This window comes from Harpia harpyja, chromosome Z (genome assembly GCF_026419915.1).
Source record: "Harpia harpyja isolate bHarHar1 chromosome Z, bHarHar1 primary haplotype, whole genome shotgun sequence".
Lineage (NCBI taxonomy): Eukaryota > Metazoa > Chordata > Aves > Accipitriformes > Accipitridae > Harpia > Harpia harpyja.
In genome coordinates this window covers 80428047-80444852 of record NC_068969.1, presented here as the reverse complement: position 1 = coordinate 80444852, position 16806 = coordinate 80428047, and the positions used below count along the sequence as shown (strand labels likewise).

The 16806-nt window shown below is 40.6% G+C and overlaps 1 protein-coding gene across 6 annotated transcripts in view; it reads left to right on the top strand.

The window, feature by feature from the left end:
* Positions 1–4124: 4124 nt before the first annotated feature.
* CNTLN (centlein) overlaps positions 4125–16806 on the top strand; it is a 198779-nt gene continuing 186097 nt past the window's right edge. For 5 of the 6 annotated variants that reach the window (XM_052777313.1, XM_052777312.1, XM_052777315.1 and 2 more), the window contains exon 1: positions 4207–4484. In XM_052777313.1, coding sequence (XP_052633273.1) covers positions 4392–4484 — 93 coding nt within the window. In that variant the 5' untranslated portion in view covers positions 4207–4391. Of the gene's footprint in view, positions 4485–16806 lie in introns of all 6 variants that reach the window. The other variant, XM_052777310.1, reaches the window with a different exon arrangement.

The window sequence follows — 16806 nt, the reverse complement described above, 5'->3', positions numbered from 1 at the left end:
CCTAATTTCTACTAGTGGTTTGTGTTTTCCATTGCCTTGAAAGGTGCAGTGCCACAGTCTGTGGCCTCATTTAAAAGACAATGAAAAACCGCAGCCTTCCTGATTGCAAAGGTAAGTGGAAGAGTGACTCCCAAGGCAATGCTAGAGTCCTCTGGCAGTAAGATGTAGCAACCCTGGGGAATGTAACCTGTTCATTGATGTTTAGATACCCAGCCTGTACACAAGGCACAGTGTGTAGTAGAAAAGTACGCAGTAAACCAGAGCAAACTTCCCCATGAAGCCATATCCTAGTCATTTTGATAAATCTGAGGAGGCTATTTGGTTCTAGCTCTTGTCTTTTCAGGGGCAGATCAGACCTCTGTTAGCTTCTCTGCTCATGAGATGAAAATAACACTTTCTTTTCAGGTGTGAGTGAAAAGTGAGTCACAGTAGCAGCGGAACTCCAGGTCCCTCTGTCAGTGAATCTAGGCTCCCATGCTGACCTTTTCCAACTCTGATTTTTTAACTGTGCAAATTCAATTGAATACATTATAATGGTAGGAATGAAGTCTGAAGTAGTATTTTTTACTAGATGCAGTTGGAAAAAATGGGTAGTTTTGGCCAAATACTTTTTTCACCAATTTGTTCCATCTGAATGGTCTGCCTGTTCTCTCAGTTACGACAGGTGGTCTAATACCAGATACTACTTCTCCCTACAGACCTTGCCACTTTTATATGCCAAAACTATTCTTCCTACAACTACAATCATGTTATTATTTACAGTTGTCAAAAAAGTGAAAAGAATGTCCCCTGCAGCCCTGAATGCATAGATAAGCTAGCTTATAGCTAGTCACTTAAAAAAAACCCCAAACAAATCAAACAACAAACCAAACTCACATAACAAAAACTCCAGAAACCTTGACTGCAAGTATGTTTTCAATTCATTGTCTAAACAAGTTCTAACATATTTCTAGGGTTATAATATGTTCCCGAGAAACATATAAATTACTAAAATATTGAGGACATTGCCAAAAACTGCTAGAAATAATTTCAGCAATTTTGGCTTCTTTTGCTCACTGTAGCTGAAAAGCATCTTTCAGAAAGTACCTGTTTGATGATGCTGTTTCCTACCAAACTACTGGTGATGAACAAGAACGGCCAACATAAAAATTCATTAGTAGAAAATGTTAACAGTTCTAATTAAAATCAGAATAGTAATGACATATTTTGTTTAAAAGAAAATGAGAATGCTCTATTATGTACTTGTGTTTCTTGACTTCTAATAATGCAGTACTGGGGTTTGCCACAGTAGATGGAATAATGTTTTATTTCACATTTAGATAAGAAGAGGAAATGGACAAACAGAAAAAAGAAATTATGTGATGAGGAATAACTGCAATATATTTGTAATATGGACATGTTTCAAAGAAGGATGTGGAATTTCCCAACTGCAAAAAAAACCCCTGAACAAAACATTTATGCTTTCTGCCACTGAGGCAACTCAGGGAGCACTTTTACTTGTATAACTTTCACAGACACTCCAAGTGACAAAAGCCATAGCAACTAGATTTCAATTGTGTAATATATTTCTAATAGAAGTGGAAAAGCCACAAAAAATTGCATGCTTACTCAACAGTTGTGTATTAGGAAAATTTCTTGTGTTGACCCAATTTGAACTGAATGTTGTTTCATTTGAAAAAAAGTGAAATCCAAAGGGAAATATATAGGCTTGGAAGAATTCTGCCTAAGTCTCATGCATTTGATAGCTGTAAGTGCAGGTGTTCCAAAATACAAAGATTTGGGAGAAAGATAATGTACAAAATTCTCCAAGACAAGGCAAGGTCTCCCAATTCATCAAAACTTGCCAACTGCATATTTTACGTTTTCTAAAATATTCTAAGAATTATCATGAATGCTGTTCAGGTTTATAACTAGAAACTTTACATAGAAAGACAACTTATGAAACGGAAGGCAAACAAATGTGAAGATGGTTAAACTGTAGACAGAAATACTATGTGCATAAAATAAGTATCTGGCTATGGGCAAGTGTTGCTTGCGTGCTTATTGTGATAATGTGGTGTGTCTACAGTAACAACAAATGCACAAATTTTTAAGTTCAAAGTTATAGGGATTGTGGCCTTTTCTGTGGTGTCAAGCTGTGACCTAGTCCCTGTAATAACTGAATCTTTTCGGCTAAACTTTGAACGACCTTGTACTTGGAAAATGTTTTTAAATCCCGTTTAGTCATTATAGTTGTTTAGCAGTTAATCCAAGTATATTGTTTTTTAAGTAAGGTTAGCTTCTTGTTGCCCATGTGTAATAGGGAACAAACGGTCAAGGGGACAATGATAAAAATATTAGGAAACAGAAGAAAACTAAAAAAGACAGTTATTAAAAGGTGGGGATGTGGAAAAAGTGAAGGCTACAGATTACGTACTGACTGGATAATTTAAGGGAAAAAAGAATTAGAAACCCCTCAAAGCAAAGAAAAAGGTAAAAATGTAATGTTAAAATTATGACAGCATGGTCATTATGGTTAAATGAGCAACACACAAAGATAAATAATTGAAAGTGTAAGATCACAAATATGAGATGATACAATATACAAGGAGTGATGAACAACAACAAAAATTATAGAGGATGTTCTAAGAAGAGACATGGTATTGATCAGGTAACCGTTGAATCTCCTTACATTTCCAGGTAACTGGACAGAGAATACTCAAATGTGGTCCCTCACCTCCAGATTTACATTTGTAATTGCGCAGATAATAATTGCAGTCATAATAAAAATACTTCTATATAAAATTATATAAAAATTTATATTTTGGCCTTGAGTAGCATAGTCACTTTCTTCTTCTGAGAAGGGACTCTAGAGCTCAATGTGCTGCAAAACCCAATTTTCACAGGCAAAGCCATCACCAAGGGTGCTGGATTCTTTCTGTCAGGGCCACAGATGGAAGGATTGGACATTTTAATGTATAATTCACAAGATATGTAAACCTATCTTTGCTTTTCTGCATGCACACACAGTAAGAACTTTATTTCCTGTCAGTGGTACATTCAGGGCAACTTTTCCAAAATCTGTGCAAAATTTACAATGGAGGGGAAAAGAAAACATACTTCTATGTAAAAACATGTATGCTACTCCTACAGCAGGATACTGACACTGGTGAAATGCAATTCAACTGGTGCTTATTTCCAGGCTAAAAAAATACCCTGACCTCATGTTTCAACTTTTTTCTTCATTTGTTTGGGAAAAACTCCAGTCTTTTTATGAGTATTTTGCTTCCCATGTAGGGTCCAGGAAACATGCAAAGATTTGCTTTGGCAACACTGTTTAACTCTTTATTTCAAAACCAAGTACTCCGCATGTCCTGACCTTAAATCCAGTACATTTACATCCCAGCACCAGCCCAAATATTTCATGTACTGTAACAGTTAGATCTTCCACACCTTTCTTAGCTTTCAGTTGTAGGCTCTCAAATCCAACTCTGGAAATAATAAATCTGAATAATCTTCCTGTGCAAGAGACAGTCTGGGTGCTTGTGCACCCAAAAGCGCTATCAAGACGTACTCTAGAACCAGGCTTCTCTCAATCCGCAAATGTCAGTACCTAATTCGGAGAAAAGAAAAAAAAAAAATCCAAAAAGGCACGCTACATCTTGCTAAACTAAAATATGCTGGCGCCTTAGCACCCCGCAGCAGAACACCCAGAAATACTTGCACCATTCACGTGCAGATCTCTAGTATCACAACAGAGACTTGAGACGACTCTAGGTGTTCCGACGGCTCAGGAAGGGCTGAAATCTGCTGGATTCCCAGGCATTTGCAGAACCCTGCGCTCAGCACCTTGGCTGGGCAGCAGCTGTTCCTGTATCGTGAGGGTAAAACAAGGCTCAACTCCCACCCTCGGCAGGAGCTCATACAGCCTGCCCTCTCACAGTGCCAGTCCCTGCCGGCGAAGAATGTGCTGCTTTTACATCCCCTACACCCGGACCGAGCGCCTGGCCGGCCCTGCCCGCGCCACAAGGACGGGCCCTTAACAGCTCTCCTCACCGACTGCGCCTCGCGCGGGAACCGGCCGCCGCCTCAGGCAGGGCGCATGCGCGGCCCTGCCGCCCGGGCGGGCAAATTCAAACCTGCCTCTCGCCCCTTCTCTTTGTCGGGCTAGCAGTTGCGCTGACGTCATTGCACCGCGTCCTTCTTCTCTGCGGTTTCCGGCGCTCGCCCGTGCGGTAAGTGCAGCTGAGAGGGGGAAAGTTTTCGTCTGTGTGGTTCACGGCACCGTTTCTCTCCCCTTTCCCTCAGAAGCGGGCGGGCAGGCCCTTTCCGCACCCTCTCCGCCAGGCGCTGACCTTCTTCTCGCCCCCCTGCGGAGGGGGCGAGAGGCTCTCACCACCACCGCGCCGGCGATGGCTTCGGGGCGAGCGGAGGCGGCGGCACCGCGGGTGGCAGAGCTGGAGGAAGAGCTGCGGAGCCTGGCGGAGGAGCTGAGCCGCTGCCAGGTACCTGAGAGCGGGGCCGTCCCCTCCGGGCGCGGCAGTGAGGGTCAGCCGGGAGCGGCGCGGCTGGGGTCGGGCGGGCACGTCCCGCTCTCCGTTAGGCCTCTTCTCCCCACAGCTCGGAAGCTCCGCGTCCCGCGTGTGCCCGCGGGGTCGCGTCCCGGTTCCGACGGACCCGGAGGGCGAGGTGGGTAGCAGGGCCCCGGCCGCCCGGCCCGTGTGGGGCAGAAGGGCCGGGTGGCCGCCGCGGCGGGTCCCCGGGCGGGCGGGGGCGGCGGGGGGATTAGCCTCAGCGTCCACCGCGCCTTTGGCGGGCGTCACATGGCGCCGGGGGGGGATGCGGCGCCCACCTGTTGAGCGGCGGCGGTGACGGCGGCGGTCCCCGAGCCCGGCATGGCGGCCCCGGAGCCGCTGTGGAAGCGGGAGTCCCGTGCGCGCCGGCGTTCAGCGCCGCGAGGTGAGTCAAACCGGCCCCGGGCTCGTACTGTGGCTTAAAAGCAAGTACTTGGCCTAAAAAAGATTCTTCTTTCTCCCCTCCCCGGCCCCCGCCGCCCCAAGCCACCGTTTATTTGCTTGATGTGTAATGTGAAGAGTATCGAGGTGCTGCCTTGTGCAACTCCCGGAAAAATGAACAAACGGAGGGGTTTTATAGACATGTAGCTGTTGAAGGAGCCTTTAGAAGTCATTTGATCTCTCCCCCTACCTTGCAACAGGATTAAGTATACCCAAGCTGTTCCTGGGAAGGAGGGCTTTATGAATAATTGACGTTGTACTTCCAAAATTTGCCCCAGACTATCTCCCTGTGACCTCCCTTCACAGGTACACTTCCCTCATTTTTCCAATTGGTCGTTCATCGCTTATGTTTGGTACATAAACACATGAGTGAAGCTGCACTTCTACGCTAATTCTCTGCCAAACAAGTGTATTACACCTAAAGGATACAGCAGAGAGGAAGGTGACATCTAATGCTGTGGTTGCTTTCTAACTTGCTTCCTGGTAGCCAAAACAGTATTTTCTTGTGGGACGTGGTCTGGTTAAATCTACGAAGGCCTGGGCTGATGTAGTCGTATCTGTGAACAGCAAATAGCTTCTGTGTGTGTTAGTAGCGGTTTGTTGCTTCAAGCAGCATTGGTACACCTGGCAGCTGGCACTGGATTTCAGCTGTGGGTAGAATCCAGACTTCTTGCAAAAACTTGTTGCATAGGAGAAGTACAGGGAGAGGGAGCTGTCAATAAAAATCCTGTTTAGAAATACTGAACAATGAATGGTTTGGGCACAACTTAAATGTCTTGTGGGAGAAGTTTAGAAAACTGTTTATAATGATAATTTAGTTAGTTTCCTCTTCTTGGTATGCAGATGTGCAGTATTAGACAAAATTTGGTGAAGGCAGAAGGAAGGCCCTGTGCCCTGCTCATTTGCTAGTTGAACATAAATTATATATTACTAAAACCTAGTAGTGTAAAATATTTTTGAAGAGCATTATAAATAATAGAAACTTTGAAGTAAACAGTACAAATCTGAATTTCTAATCACTTTGATAATGTAACTTGATGTACACAAATTGTAGTTAAGTATCTGATTTCCCCTTTAGATTCATTCAGTTACATGTGCATTTCTACTTGCTCTGTGATGAGCCCATTCCAATCATTTTGAAGTCAGCAACGAGAAAATATTTTAAAATATGTTTCTTTTAAGTCTTATGCATATTATCTTGCCATTCTTGTATCTTTGTCTTGTATCTTTGTCTTGTATCAGATCAGATAGTTTTCTGGGAGGTGAGCAAGTGAAAAAGAACATGAAAGTGGTTCCTGCATTTGAAAACAGAACTCAGTCAATGTTCTGCAGTAATCTTTCCAGGTCTAGGTAGAATCCAATACATGCATCCTTCCGACAACAGGGGATGCGTGTCTTCAGGATTTATTTCAGGTTATTAAAATAAAAAAGAAAGTGAAGCAATACTCTATAAGCAGAGGTTCTTCTCTGAAAGCACTGCAGAGCAGACATCTGCATGCTTTACCATTTTAATAATCAATCAATAAATGTAGACAGACGTGTTGAAGCATGTGTATGTTATGTAAAGAAGGGGGAAACCAGATTTTAATGAGTAAAAGAGGTGATAACCTAGGCAATTATGCAGCTTTTCCAAAATAGGTTTTAGCTAAAATAATTAACCTTCCTTTAAGTTTTGTGAAGTTACTCTGAATGTGGATGGGAACTCAAATAGGTGTCACTACGATTCTTCAGCTTGTTTAAAAGTCAACTGATAAGATTATTCAGGAATGGCTAATCCATTTTAAGTTCATATTTGATAGGAAAACTTTGTGCAAAGACAAGCCATTTGAAAACATAAGTATATATGGGCAATTTTAATGCTGTGCTTTTCTAATTTCTTCATGGTTGAAATACAAAGTTTTTACTGACCAACTAATTATTTTAGTGGAATTATATTTCATCTTCTGCGATTTCCTTAGTTTCATTTGGATGTAAGATCTTTGGTTCTTGTCTTAAGTTGTCACCTGGTCTTGTTAATCAGAATCGTGAAACTTTTAAGTTGGAAGGGACCTCTTGAGAGCATCTGTTCCACCCCACCCTAGAGCAGATTGCCCAGGACGGCGTCCAGTCAGGTTTTGAGTATTTCCACAGCTGAAGACTGCAACCCCTCAAGGCAGCCTGTGCCAGTGTGTGAAGACCCTCACAGTAAAAGTGTTTCAGCTTCTATTAAGATTTTCCTTGTCTTCTGTTCTATTCTGTTGAGTAGGGTTATCTCTTTTGGAGACTACCTTAGCAGGCATTTTGGATAGAAATGTTATGTAAATGTCTTTAAAAAAGACATCAGTGAGAGGGTGTTAGCTTTTAATGCAGCAGCTGGTTAAAATTGCCTAAGTTGTTTTTTTTTCTTTTTTTTTCTTCTGAATATTGCAATCACAGTCACGTAAACTGCACTTCCAAAACAGACTTCCCAACTAACAGTGTACCAGAACTAAAGGACTAGCCTTAAGTATTTGTTTAGGTATTAGCCTTTTGGATAATTTTTTTCCAAAGAAAAAAAAAAATCCCATTTATCAAATGATTGAGGCTGAAAGTTTTAATTGGTTCTAGGGAACACTAAACAAGGTTATAGAAACAGGGATGTATCTATCCAACAGTTACTTATCACCAGAATAAAATATGCCATGTTTTTTTCCTACTTCTCCACACCTCCTTGGGACTGTTACATTCGCTGTCATATAAACTGCACTTCCAAAACAAAGTCTCTCCACTGGGAACTGGAATCCATTGGTGATATGGAGTCCATTGGCTAAATATACAGAAGCCTTCTCTGGCTAATGAAGCTCCTGAGTCTTAGTGGAACTATTGTGCATGCTAGCTTTGCTCTAACCACAGGTATTCCAGGCATCTGCTTTTGGCTTTTGCCTCTTTTCTGCAACAGGATCTTGGAGTAGCTGACCCTTTTTCTATCTGGGATAGTGGCTTTGTGTTCAAACAGAGGTTCTTTTTCTTCTTCGTGTTTATTTTGTCTTTTAAGGTAACACTTCCCACCAAGTAAGGGTGCCTACAGAGCCAAATATGATATTTTGAAGATTCCCTTTTTTTTTTCCTCTCTTCTTTTCTAAAGCTAAGATTCTGTTGGTAAATCTTCACCTTGGCAGCTTAGGTTTGCAGTATTTGATATTTTCTTTAATATTCCTAAAAACATTGAGGGAGCTTCAGTCATAATAAGGGAGATCTTGGAGGGCCTGTTAAAAGCACAACAATTTTGTTGCGGTCACTCTGCAAAAACTGATGTTGTTTTGTAATTCTGTGATGAAATTTGCAAAAATGAGAAAGCCAAATCAAGAAAATAAGTCCAAATCTCCCAAATTTTCTACTGAGGAGACTTGTATAAAGCTGAGAAAGTAAAAAATAAATCTGAAGCATGTTTGCCTCTCTATTATGCTGTTTTGGTGAAATTATTGTGTCTGCAGTAGGGAATTGTATAATTATGTTGATAATCATTTAATAAATGACTTCTAATTTCAGTGCTCCTCTTCTCTTAATTTTACTTGAGAATTACTTGAGTAATTGAGTAATTTTCCTGAAAAAAACTGGAAAGGAAACGTGTTTGGTTTTTTTTTCTAATTTTTTGTTTCCTTTGGGACCTTGTTCCATTTTTGTGACTGGCTTGACATTGTTGGGGGGCAGTGGAAAGGCAAAGATGAAACAGTAAGTTATGACACTGGTCATATATGGACCAGTTATGACACTGGTCATATCTGGTCTCTGTTACTTGCTTTAACTGCTGCATATTTTAAGGTTTTATACTACTGACTACCACCTTAATATCTCAAGACCCTTCCATTGAAAATCTTCAACACCTATGTTCTCACTAATCCCTAGAGTTTTTGGCTGCGCACGGTGTTCAAAAGATCTGGCATGTGTTTCACTCCCATCTTGTTTTCTCCTGTGATTCTGTATTTTTTGGAGGGCAGATGGAGGTGCTGTTCTTGCAAGCACAGTTGCTCTGGTAAAAGAAATCAGAGTGGTTTGTTTGTTTCTACTTTTTTTTTTTTTTTTTTGTAAGGGGAATGATTTGCTGTATCTCTGGAAGCTCATTCTGAGTGGAGTTTCTGGGCTAAGAGTGTTTTTCTTTAGAGATATGTTTTCTCTTTAATCTTGTGCATTTCTTTAAATCACGTGGCGACTCTGTATTTCAGGAATTGATTTATAGCATATTCTGTGGTTGGTTTCTTGCACTCCTTTTGTGGAAGATACTTCATTTGGTGCAAAATAATGTGCATTCCTAAAGGAGAACATACATATTTGGTGTCCTAGCTCTCAGTCTCTTAACTGCTGAACTACAGATGCTTTCATGCCCCCTCTTCTGTAACTAAAAAGATAGGAGAGGTTCTTTAAAATATCATGTGGTGGGAAACTTCATCAAATCCTGACTTTGAACAAGACAGTGTGATTTGAGACTGGGTTTTCCACATGCAGTTGAGCGTCTTATGTTGCTGGAAATACAGAGGGTTAGAAGAAGCAAGCACATCCTCTGTTTTTGCTTATGCTATTGGTGATATTCACAAAAGGACTTTGGTTTGATTAGTTTCATTTCATGTTTTCCAGCCTAGGATCTCTTTATTTATTTGCTGAAAGTGCTGTTTTGGGTTCAAACAAGTGTCTTAATAATTTACCCATTATTAGTTTAAAAAAACGTAGCAGTCTTAATTTTATTCATTGCAGCTTTGATTTCAAAGGTAACATGGCATCTCTTGCTGCTAAAATAAGGTGCTATTTTCCTAATTGAGGACTTCCTTTCTAACTTTGTGGTTCTGCAAAAACTAAGAGTACCCTGTCTTTTTTTTCCTGCAGTTATATATACGGTTTTTAGGGAGCTCTTGTTAGTGTTATCTTATGTGCTTTTCCTGTCAATGATGGTTATAATGCCTACTCCTTTGCTATGTTAGGAATTTATAGGTCTATATAGCTGTGGCTAAGTAACAGGTCTCTCAAGAGTACACTGTTGCATGGTACAGTTTATCTGCACAGTTTATGCCCCTGACTCAGAAGGTACAGTCTGTCAGCTGCCAGTGATCTGCAGACCATAACCTTTAGTCAAACAAACCATACTGCTGCTTTTGTGGTTTTCAGTTTACAAATGCAGGTTATAGATCAAAAAATAGAAAATTCTCCATTATTCAAAAAGTTAGGAACTGATCAGTAATCTGTCTGTAAGTGTTCTGCTGCAGCACATTTGCTGGTAGAATTTGACAGTTTCTGTGAAAAGAGATCTTCTGTAGCTGCTGTTACTGTTGCTTTTCTTCATTGTCAGGGATTGGAGAGAAATCTGTAAGAATGGACTATGTGTATCCGTAAGTGTTTTTGGGTAGAAGAGAAACAAGGAAGGTAGGCTGTTACTTTGTGGAAAGTGGGATGGCAAGGGCTTCAGCTGCTGCTGGCTTTGTTTCATGTTTTATGTTTCCTGCTTACTGTGAAAGCTGTGCATAGACCTGTTCTGGTCTCCATGTCTTATTTCATACTGTCTTTGCAGAAAAAGAGCAGTACTTTGTGGACAGCTGAATTGTATTGTTTTGATCACTTCGTGGGCCATGGAGGGATGTAAAATATTTTATTTGGTATCACTAGCACTGATAACAGATAGGACTGCTATAACAAACTCTGATTATGAAAAATATTTCGTTAGCTGGAAAAACAGATGCATTCTTTCATTCTGAACCAATTTAATATCCCGGACACCCATTCACCCATTGAAAAATCTAATGTAGCCATTATAACATTGATTTTTAAGTAGTTTTACCCCCCCCCTTTATTTACAAGTAAATATGAAAAGGTATTAAATAACAAAACATTGCATTGTTTCATGATACATAAATAACTATTTGAGATGCATGTTGATTGTATTTATTAGAAAAGTTAAATCAATAGCTGAGAATTGAAACTAATATTAAATTTAAAAAGCCATGGTTCTTCCTTAGCAATGTGTTTTTATGTTGACTTCGTTCTTATTCTTCTGACTTTGTGACCAAAATTTACATGTTTGTGAATGACCAGTATGAGAATTTGAGTGTATTATTATTTCTTTTGGATGAATTGTTGATATCCATACTGTTCTTTCAAAATGGGGCAAAGTGTTTAATGCTCCCATTTGTTTAATACTGATTTCTTTTATTAGTGATTAAGCCAAGACCACATATTTATTGGTGCCAAGGGATGCCAGCTGTTTAGTGCTTTGGGTGCTTTGCTTGTTATTTTATACTTTTATATTTTGCTGTAAGGAGTCTAAATCACATGAGTCTGGTTAGTACAGGTGTTGTTAATAAAGGCCTTAGTCTTTATGTATTCTAGACAGAAGTAGTGTTCTTAAATAGCTAAGGTTTTTTGTTTTCTTTTGCTTGTTTTACTTTTGACAGATTTTAGCTAACCAGAGTGAATTTTTGCATACCTGGTCTTTCCTTCTGAAAAACACTTGTTTGGAATATTTGTGTAAAACTGAAGATGACCTGAGAGCGAGATTTAAAAAAAAAAAAAAAAGTATTTTTGCATTTAATAAAGTAGTTACCTATTCACAGTACGTCTGTGTGCAAATATTTCAAATTGCCCCCAGCATGTGAGTGGGAATCTGAAATTTGGTATAGAGATCATAGTCATAGAACAGTTTGGGTTGGAAGGGACCTTCAAAGATCATCTAGTCCAACCCCCTTGCTGTGCACAGGGATGTCTTTCAGTAGATCAGGTCCCAGCCTGGACCCTGGAGGGATGTCACTCGTTACTGGATTTGGACATTGAGCCATTAACTGTAATTCTCTGGATGGGGCCATCTGCCCAATTCCTTATCCATCTAACAGTCCATACATCAAACACGTATCTCTCCAATGAAGTGGCAAGAATGTTGTGGGGGACTGTATCAAAGGCTTTACAGAATCTAAGTAGATGACATCCGTAGCTCTTCACTTGTCCACTGATGCAATCACTCCATTGTGTAAGGCCATTGGATTAGTCAAGCGCAATTTGCCCTTGGTGAAGCCATGTTGTCTTTCTCTAATCACCTCCTTGTCATCCTTATGCCTTGATACAGCTTCCAAGAGGATCTCTTCCATGATTTTACTGGGCACTGCGGTGATGCTGACTGGTCAGTAGTCCTCAGGGTCCTCCTCTTTTTAAAAAAGGGTGCAATATTCCCTTTCTTCCAGTCACTTGCAACTTTGTCTGACTGCCATGAGATAGGCATGAGTGGAAAGTATCTTTTATGGGAACAACAAGATACTGCTGTTTCTCAAGAAAGGAATTTGAGTTTTACGTGCAGAGAAGTAGGGTCTTGTAATATTTCCAACTGCACTGAGGATGCCTCTAGAACACCCTGAGATGTCTACGTTTACCATGTAGTTACAAATTCAGCCTGGAGAAGCTGTAGCAGGCCTGGTTTTCCCATCAAACTATATTTTGGTTCAGGAGGAGGTATGCTGTTCTTAGAGAATGACTTAAGATAATCTTGTCCTTGTTATTACGCATGCACTGTTTCAACTATTTCAGGTACTGTTTAGCTCATGACTTAGAAGGTATGCAAATATTTTCCTATTTGTCCACAATTTCACAGGATTTGGAAAGTACTACAAAGTCATTTCAGGCAGAGTTGACCTGATGGACCCAAATTCCACTTGATTAGTGTTGTGGTTTCAGCCCAGCTGGTAACAAAGCACCACGCAGCTGCTTGTTCACTCTCCACCCCCAGCCATGGTGGGATGAGAAGAAAATTATAAAGGCAGGCTTGTGGATCAAGATAAGGACTGGGAGGGATCACTCCCCACTTACAGTCACGGGCAAAAGACAGGCTCAATATGGGGAAGAAACAAAATCAATTTAATTTACTACAAATCAAATTAAAACAAGGGTAATGAGAAGTAAAACCAAACTTGAAACACCTTCGCCCCACCCCTCCCTCCTTCCTGGCTCAACTCCACTCCTGGTTCTCTCTACCTCCTCCCTCCAGCAGCGCAGTGGGACAGGGAACATGGGTTGGGGTCAGTTCATCACACGTTGTCTCTGCCGCTCCTTCCTCCTCCTCGGAGAACTCCTCACTCTTCCCCTGCTCCAGCGTGGGGTCCCTCCCATGGACACAGTTCTCCACGAACTTCTCCTGCATGGGTCCTTCCCATGGGCTGCAGTCCTTCATGAACTGCTCCAGCATGGGTCCCTTCCACGGGCCAATCTTCAGGCACAGACTGCTCCAGTGCGGGCTTTCCCATGGAGTCATGGCCATCTTGGGGGGCATCCCCCTGTTTCGGTGTGGGCTCCTCCCCAGGCTGCAGGTGGGCATCTGCTCCCCCGCTCCCCTCCATGGGCTGGGGGGGGACAGCCTGCTGTCTCACCACGGGCTGCAGGGGCATCCCCTCCTCCGGCGTTCTTCCTCCCCTCCTTCTGCACTGACCTCGGTGTCTGCAGAGGGGTTCCTCTCACATTCCGATGCCCCTACTCACTGCAGGTTCCCCTTCTTAAATCTGTTCTCCCAAAGGTGCTACCACCATCACTGATGGGCTTGGCCTGGGCCAGAGGCGGGTCCCACTTGGAGCTGGCGAAGCTTCTAGCAGCTTCTCACAGGAGCTACCCCTGTGGTCCCCTCCCCCACTACCAAAAAAATCATGCCACACAAACCCATAATAATTAGTCATGGTAGTTTGGAGTGAATATACCCAAATGTATGTGTATGGTTATATTGTCTGTAAAATAAAACTACTTGTGCATTCCTGTGTTCTTGAATGCATTGAAAATCACAAATGCGTTGTTATTATATTAATCCAGAGCATTATATTTAAACCAAAGCTATGAGGCTGCTGCTGAAACTTCTAGACTGTCCTGTGCTCTCAAATAAGTGATTGAAGTCTTAAAATAACTCTCAGAATTGTAGCACTTCCAGAAAGCAGTTATGTGACCTAGAAAATTCATGTCCTATTCCATTCTCTGCATCTTCCATCCAAATTACTTCAATGACTATGGTTAGTTTTAATTGAAGTAGTTTAGATATTTATATCTTGAAATGAAAGCTCACAGATGAGTTATCCTGTCCTTGATCTATAAAGGGATTAAAGCAAACCCTTACCTCTGGAACTGAACCCGTTGCTTTCTCCTATCCTCTCCTCTTTGAAAACAATTCTTACATCAACCAAGTGTTAAGTTTTCAATGTTGAGTACTCAGACAAAAGCAATTGTCGGTGTAACAGTTGTAACAGTGAATGAAGGCTTGGAGAGCATCCTGACTGTGCATTCACCAAAGAGCAAAGGAAGTAATTTACTTCTAGATATTCAGTCAGGGTGGCATGGCATGTCATAGGTCCATGTGTATCTGATAACTTCTCTCTACCATTTAACATATTTATTTCTGTCCTGTCCTCCTGTGATGGTACTGATCTGACTTCTGTGATGTTAATTCATTGACTTATGTCATGACGGGCCAGGAAATATCTTGTATTTCTTGTCCATTGATGCCACAATGAGTCAGTTATTTATGTCAATTAAGAACGTGTAATAACATTCAGTTAAGTGCATTGCTGTCTTTTTGTCACACTGATGGACTAATCTGAGAGTCTGTTTATGAAATCATGTGTAATGACAGCATCTTTTAGTGTAAGTCATGTAGTATTTTTGCTTAGACCACTATTACTGCAGCAACATTCTAATGCGATAACATTATATTATTTTTATGGTGCCTGTTTGCTTTCAACAGAGTTCTGAGTGAGGATGCAGTCTCTTGGATGGGGGTATGTGTGTTTATATATCTACACACAATTTTTTATATTCCACATCTATGTGTAAGTAAAGCAGTATACTTTATTTTTCCATTTTTGTTTCAAAGGTATCTTTGTTGCCAAAACTACCAACAGAGACAAGATAACAGGAAATTCTTTAAATAGAAAATTATGGCACGAAGATATGTTAAACTATTTTTCTAGTATCATGTAATTACATGTCGGTTGCATACCCCTTATACTGCAACATTAAGGAATTAGGGAGGAAGTGGGGAAGATAAACTTGTTTGCTGATGGCATCTATTTTGAAGCTATCAATCTGGTTGGGTCACATACAGCCTTCTTACAAATCTCTAGCTGGCAATTAGATGTAACAGCGTATACTGTATGTGAGTGACTTTTGTGAACTTGAAAATAACCTGATGTTATCTTTAGAGCCTGGTGTGTATAAGGCACTAAGTATTCTTGTGACGTACTGATCAGTCTTACCTCCTAGTGACTTTTTAGGTTGTTGAAAAATGTAGCACCTCAGAGAGAGTTTCTGTAAAGTGTAGTATTCTGTACTGTGACCACTCAGCAGGACTGGATGGGTTGTAGAGGGAATACCTCTTATTTAGGAATATAATACGTGACTGGAAATCACAAAGAAGCACTGGCACAGCAGGATCAAGAGAGTATGCGCTGGCAGCGTACAACTGTAAGTTTAAAAGTGTTGTGCGACATCAAGAAGCAAGCCTGTCACTTGCATATAAAGCGTATATGTCAGCTTGATTAAAGGCTTGAGCTCTTTAGTCAGAAGTATACTAGATATTAGGGGAGTCCAAAACAATCCATATTGACAATTGTCTCGCAGGTGTTTCAATGCTTACACCAGCCATGTTACTTCATGCTTTTTATTTTCTTCTCCATTCCATGAAGTATTTTTCATTTCCGTACAAATTCTTCCAGCCTGACGGTCATGTGTATTTCACTTTGTATTGAAATACTTTGTAATACAGAAAATTGTCAGTATCTGATTATTATAGAGTTCTTACTAGAAATTAACAGTAAACCAATAGCTCCCTCTGTCCTCCCAACTGTTTCATTTTCCCTTTTGGGGGTATCTACTGATTAAAAAAGTAAAATCAAGAGTTTGTGTCCTGTACTTTTCTAGCAAATATCAGGGGGTGCGGAGGGGGGTGGGCAGGGAAGATGTGGTTGTTTAGATTTTGTTTTTCTGTTCTGGGGGTGTTCTCTTCCAGATTTCAGAAGATGGTATCTTCCTAATTAGTAAATAATAATTTGTAATGCTATAAAAATTTAAGGTATGATATGAACGCTACTAATAGTTAACATGCTTTGAAATAAATACAGTGGAACATCAAAAAAGAGTACTGATTTCAAACTGCAGGTAGCAGACGCTTGATGTATGAATTTACACTAAAGGAACAGGTTTTTCAGTTCATGCTTGTTCTCAACACAGTGCATGATGGACACGTAAACAAAAATTAAACCGACCTGTAAATTTAATAACCAAACTGTCCTGAAGGTATAGTTCCTGTGAGCAAAAAAAGAGAGATACTGCTTATGCTTTTGGTACTCTTCTCACTGCTAATTTAAAAGCTTTTCCTAGCAATTCAGAGTCATTACTTTAAAAGCCAGCTAATTATCCATGATAAAGCAGTGTAAAAATACTCAAAACATTCTATGTTTAGGTCACTTTTAAGTTTCTAATTCTGTGTTTAGGTCACTTTTAAGTTTCTATTAGACAAATAACTATGCAGTATTGATACAGTTTTACATAATTTTGATGTCAAATGTCCAGACCAGTATTTATGGTTGGATTTCTCTTCCAAAGGAAAGTAAATTGTTTTAATTTAAATACGAATATTTGTCTTTCCCTGCGTATAAGCCAGAGGGATTCATTTTGTGACTTACACTAATGTTTAATAAATTCACGACTTCGCTTGCAAGCAAATACTTTTGCTGTAGCTAGTCATGTTATATAACCTTTGTCAGTGGCTCATCTTACATTTGTCCCTGCTTCTGAGCTTGCTGCTACTAAAAATCAGTAAGGAAAATCCAGTTTGCTTTGCAAAGAACATGTT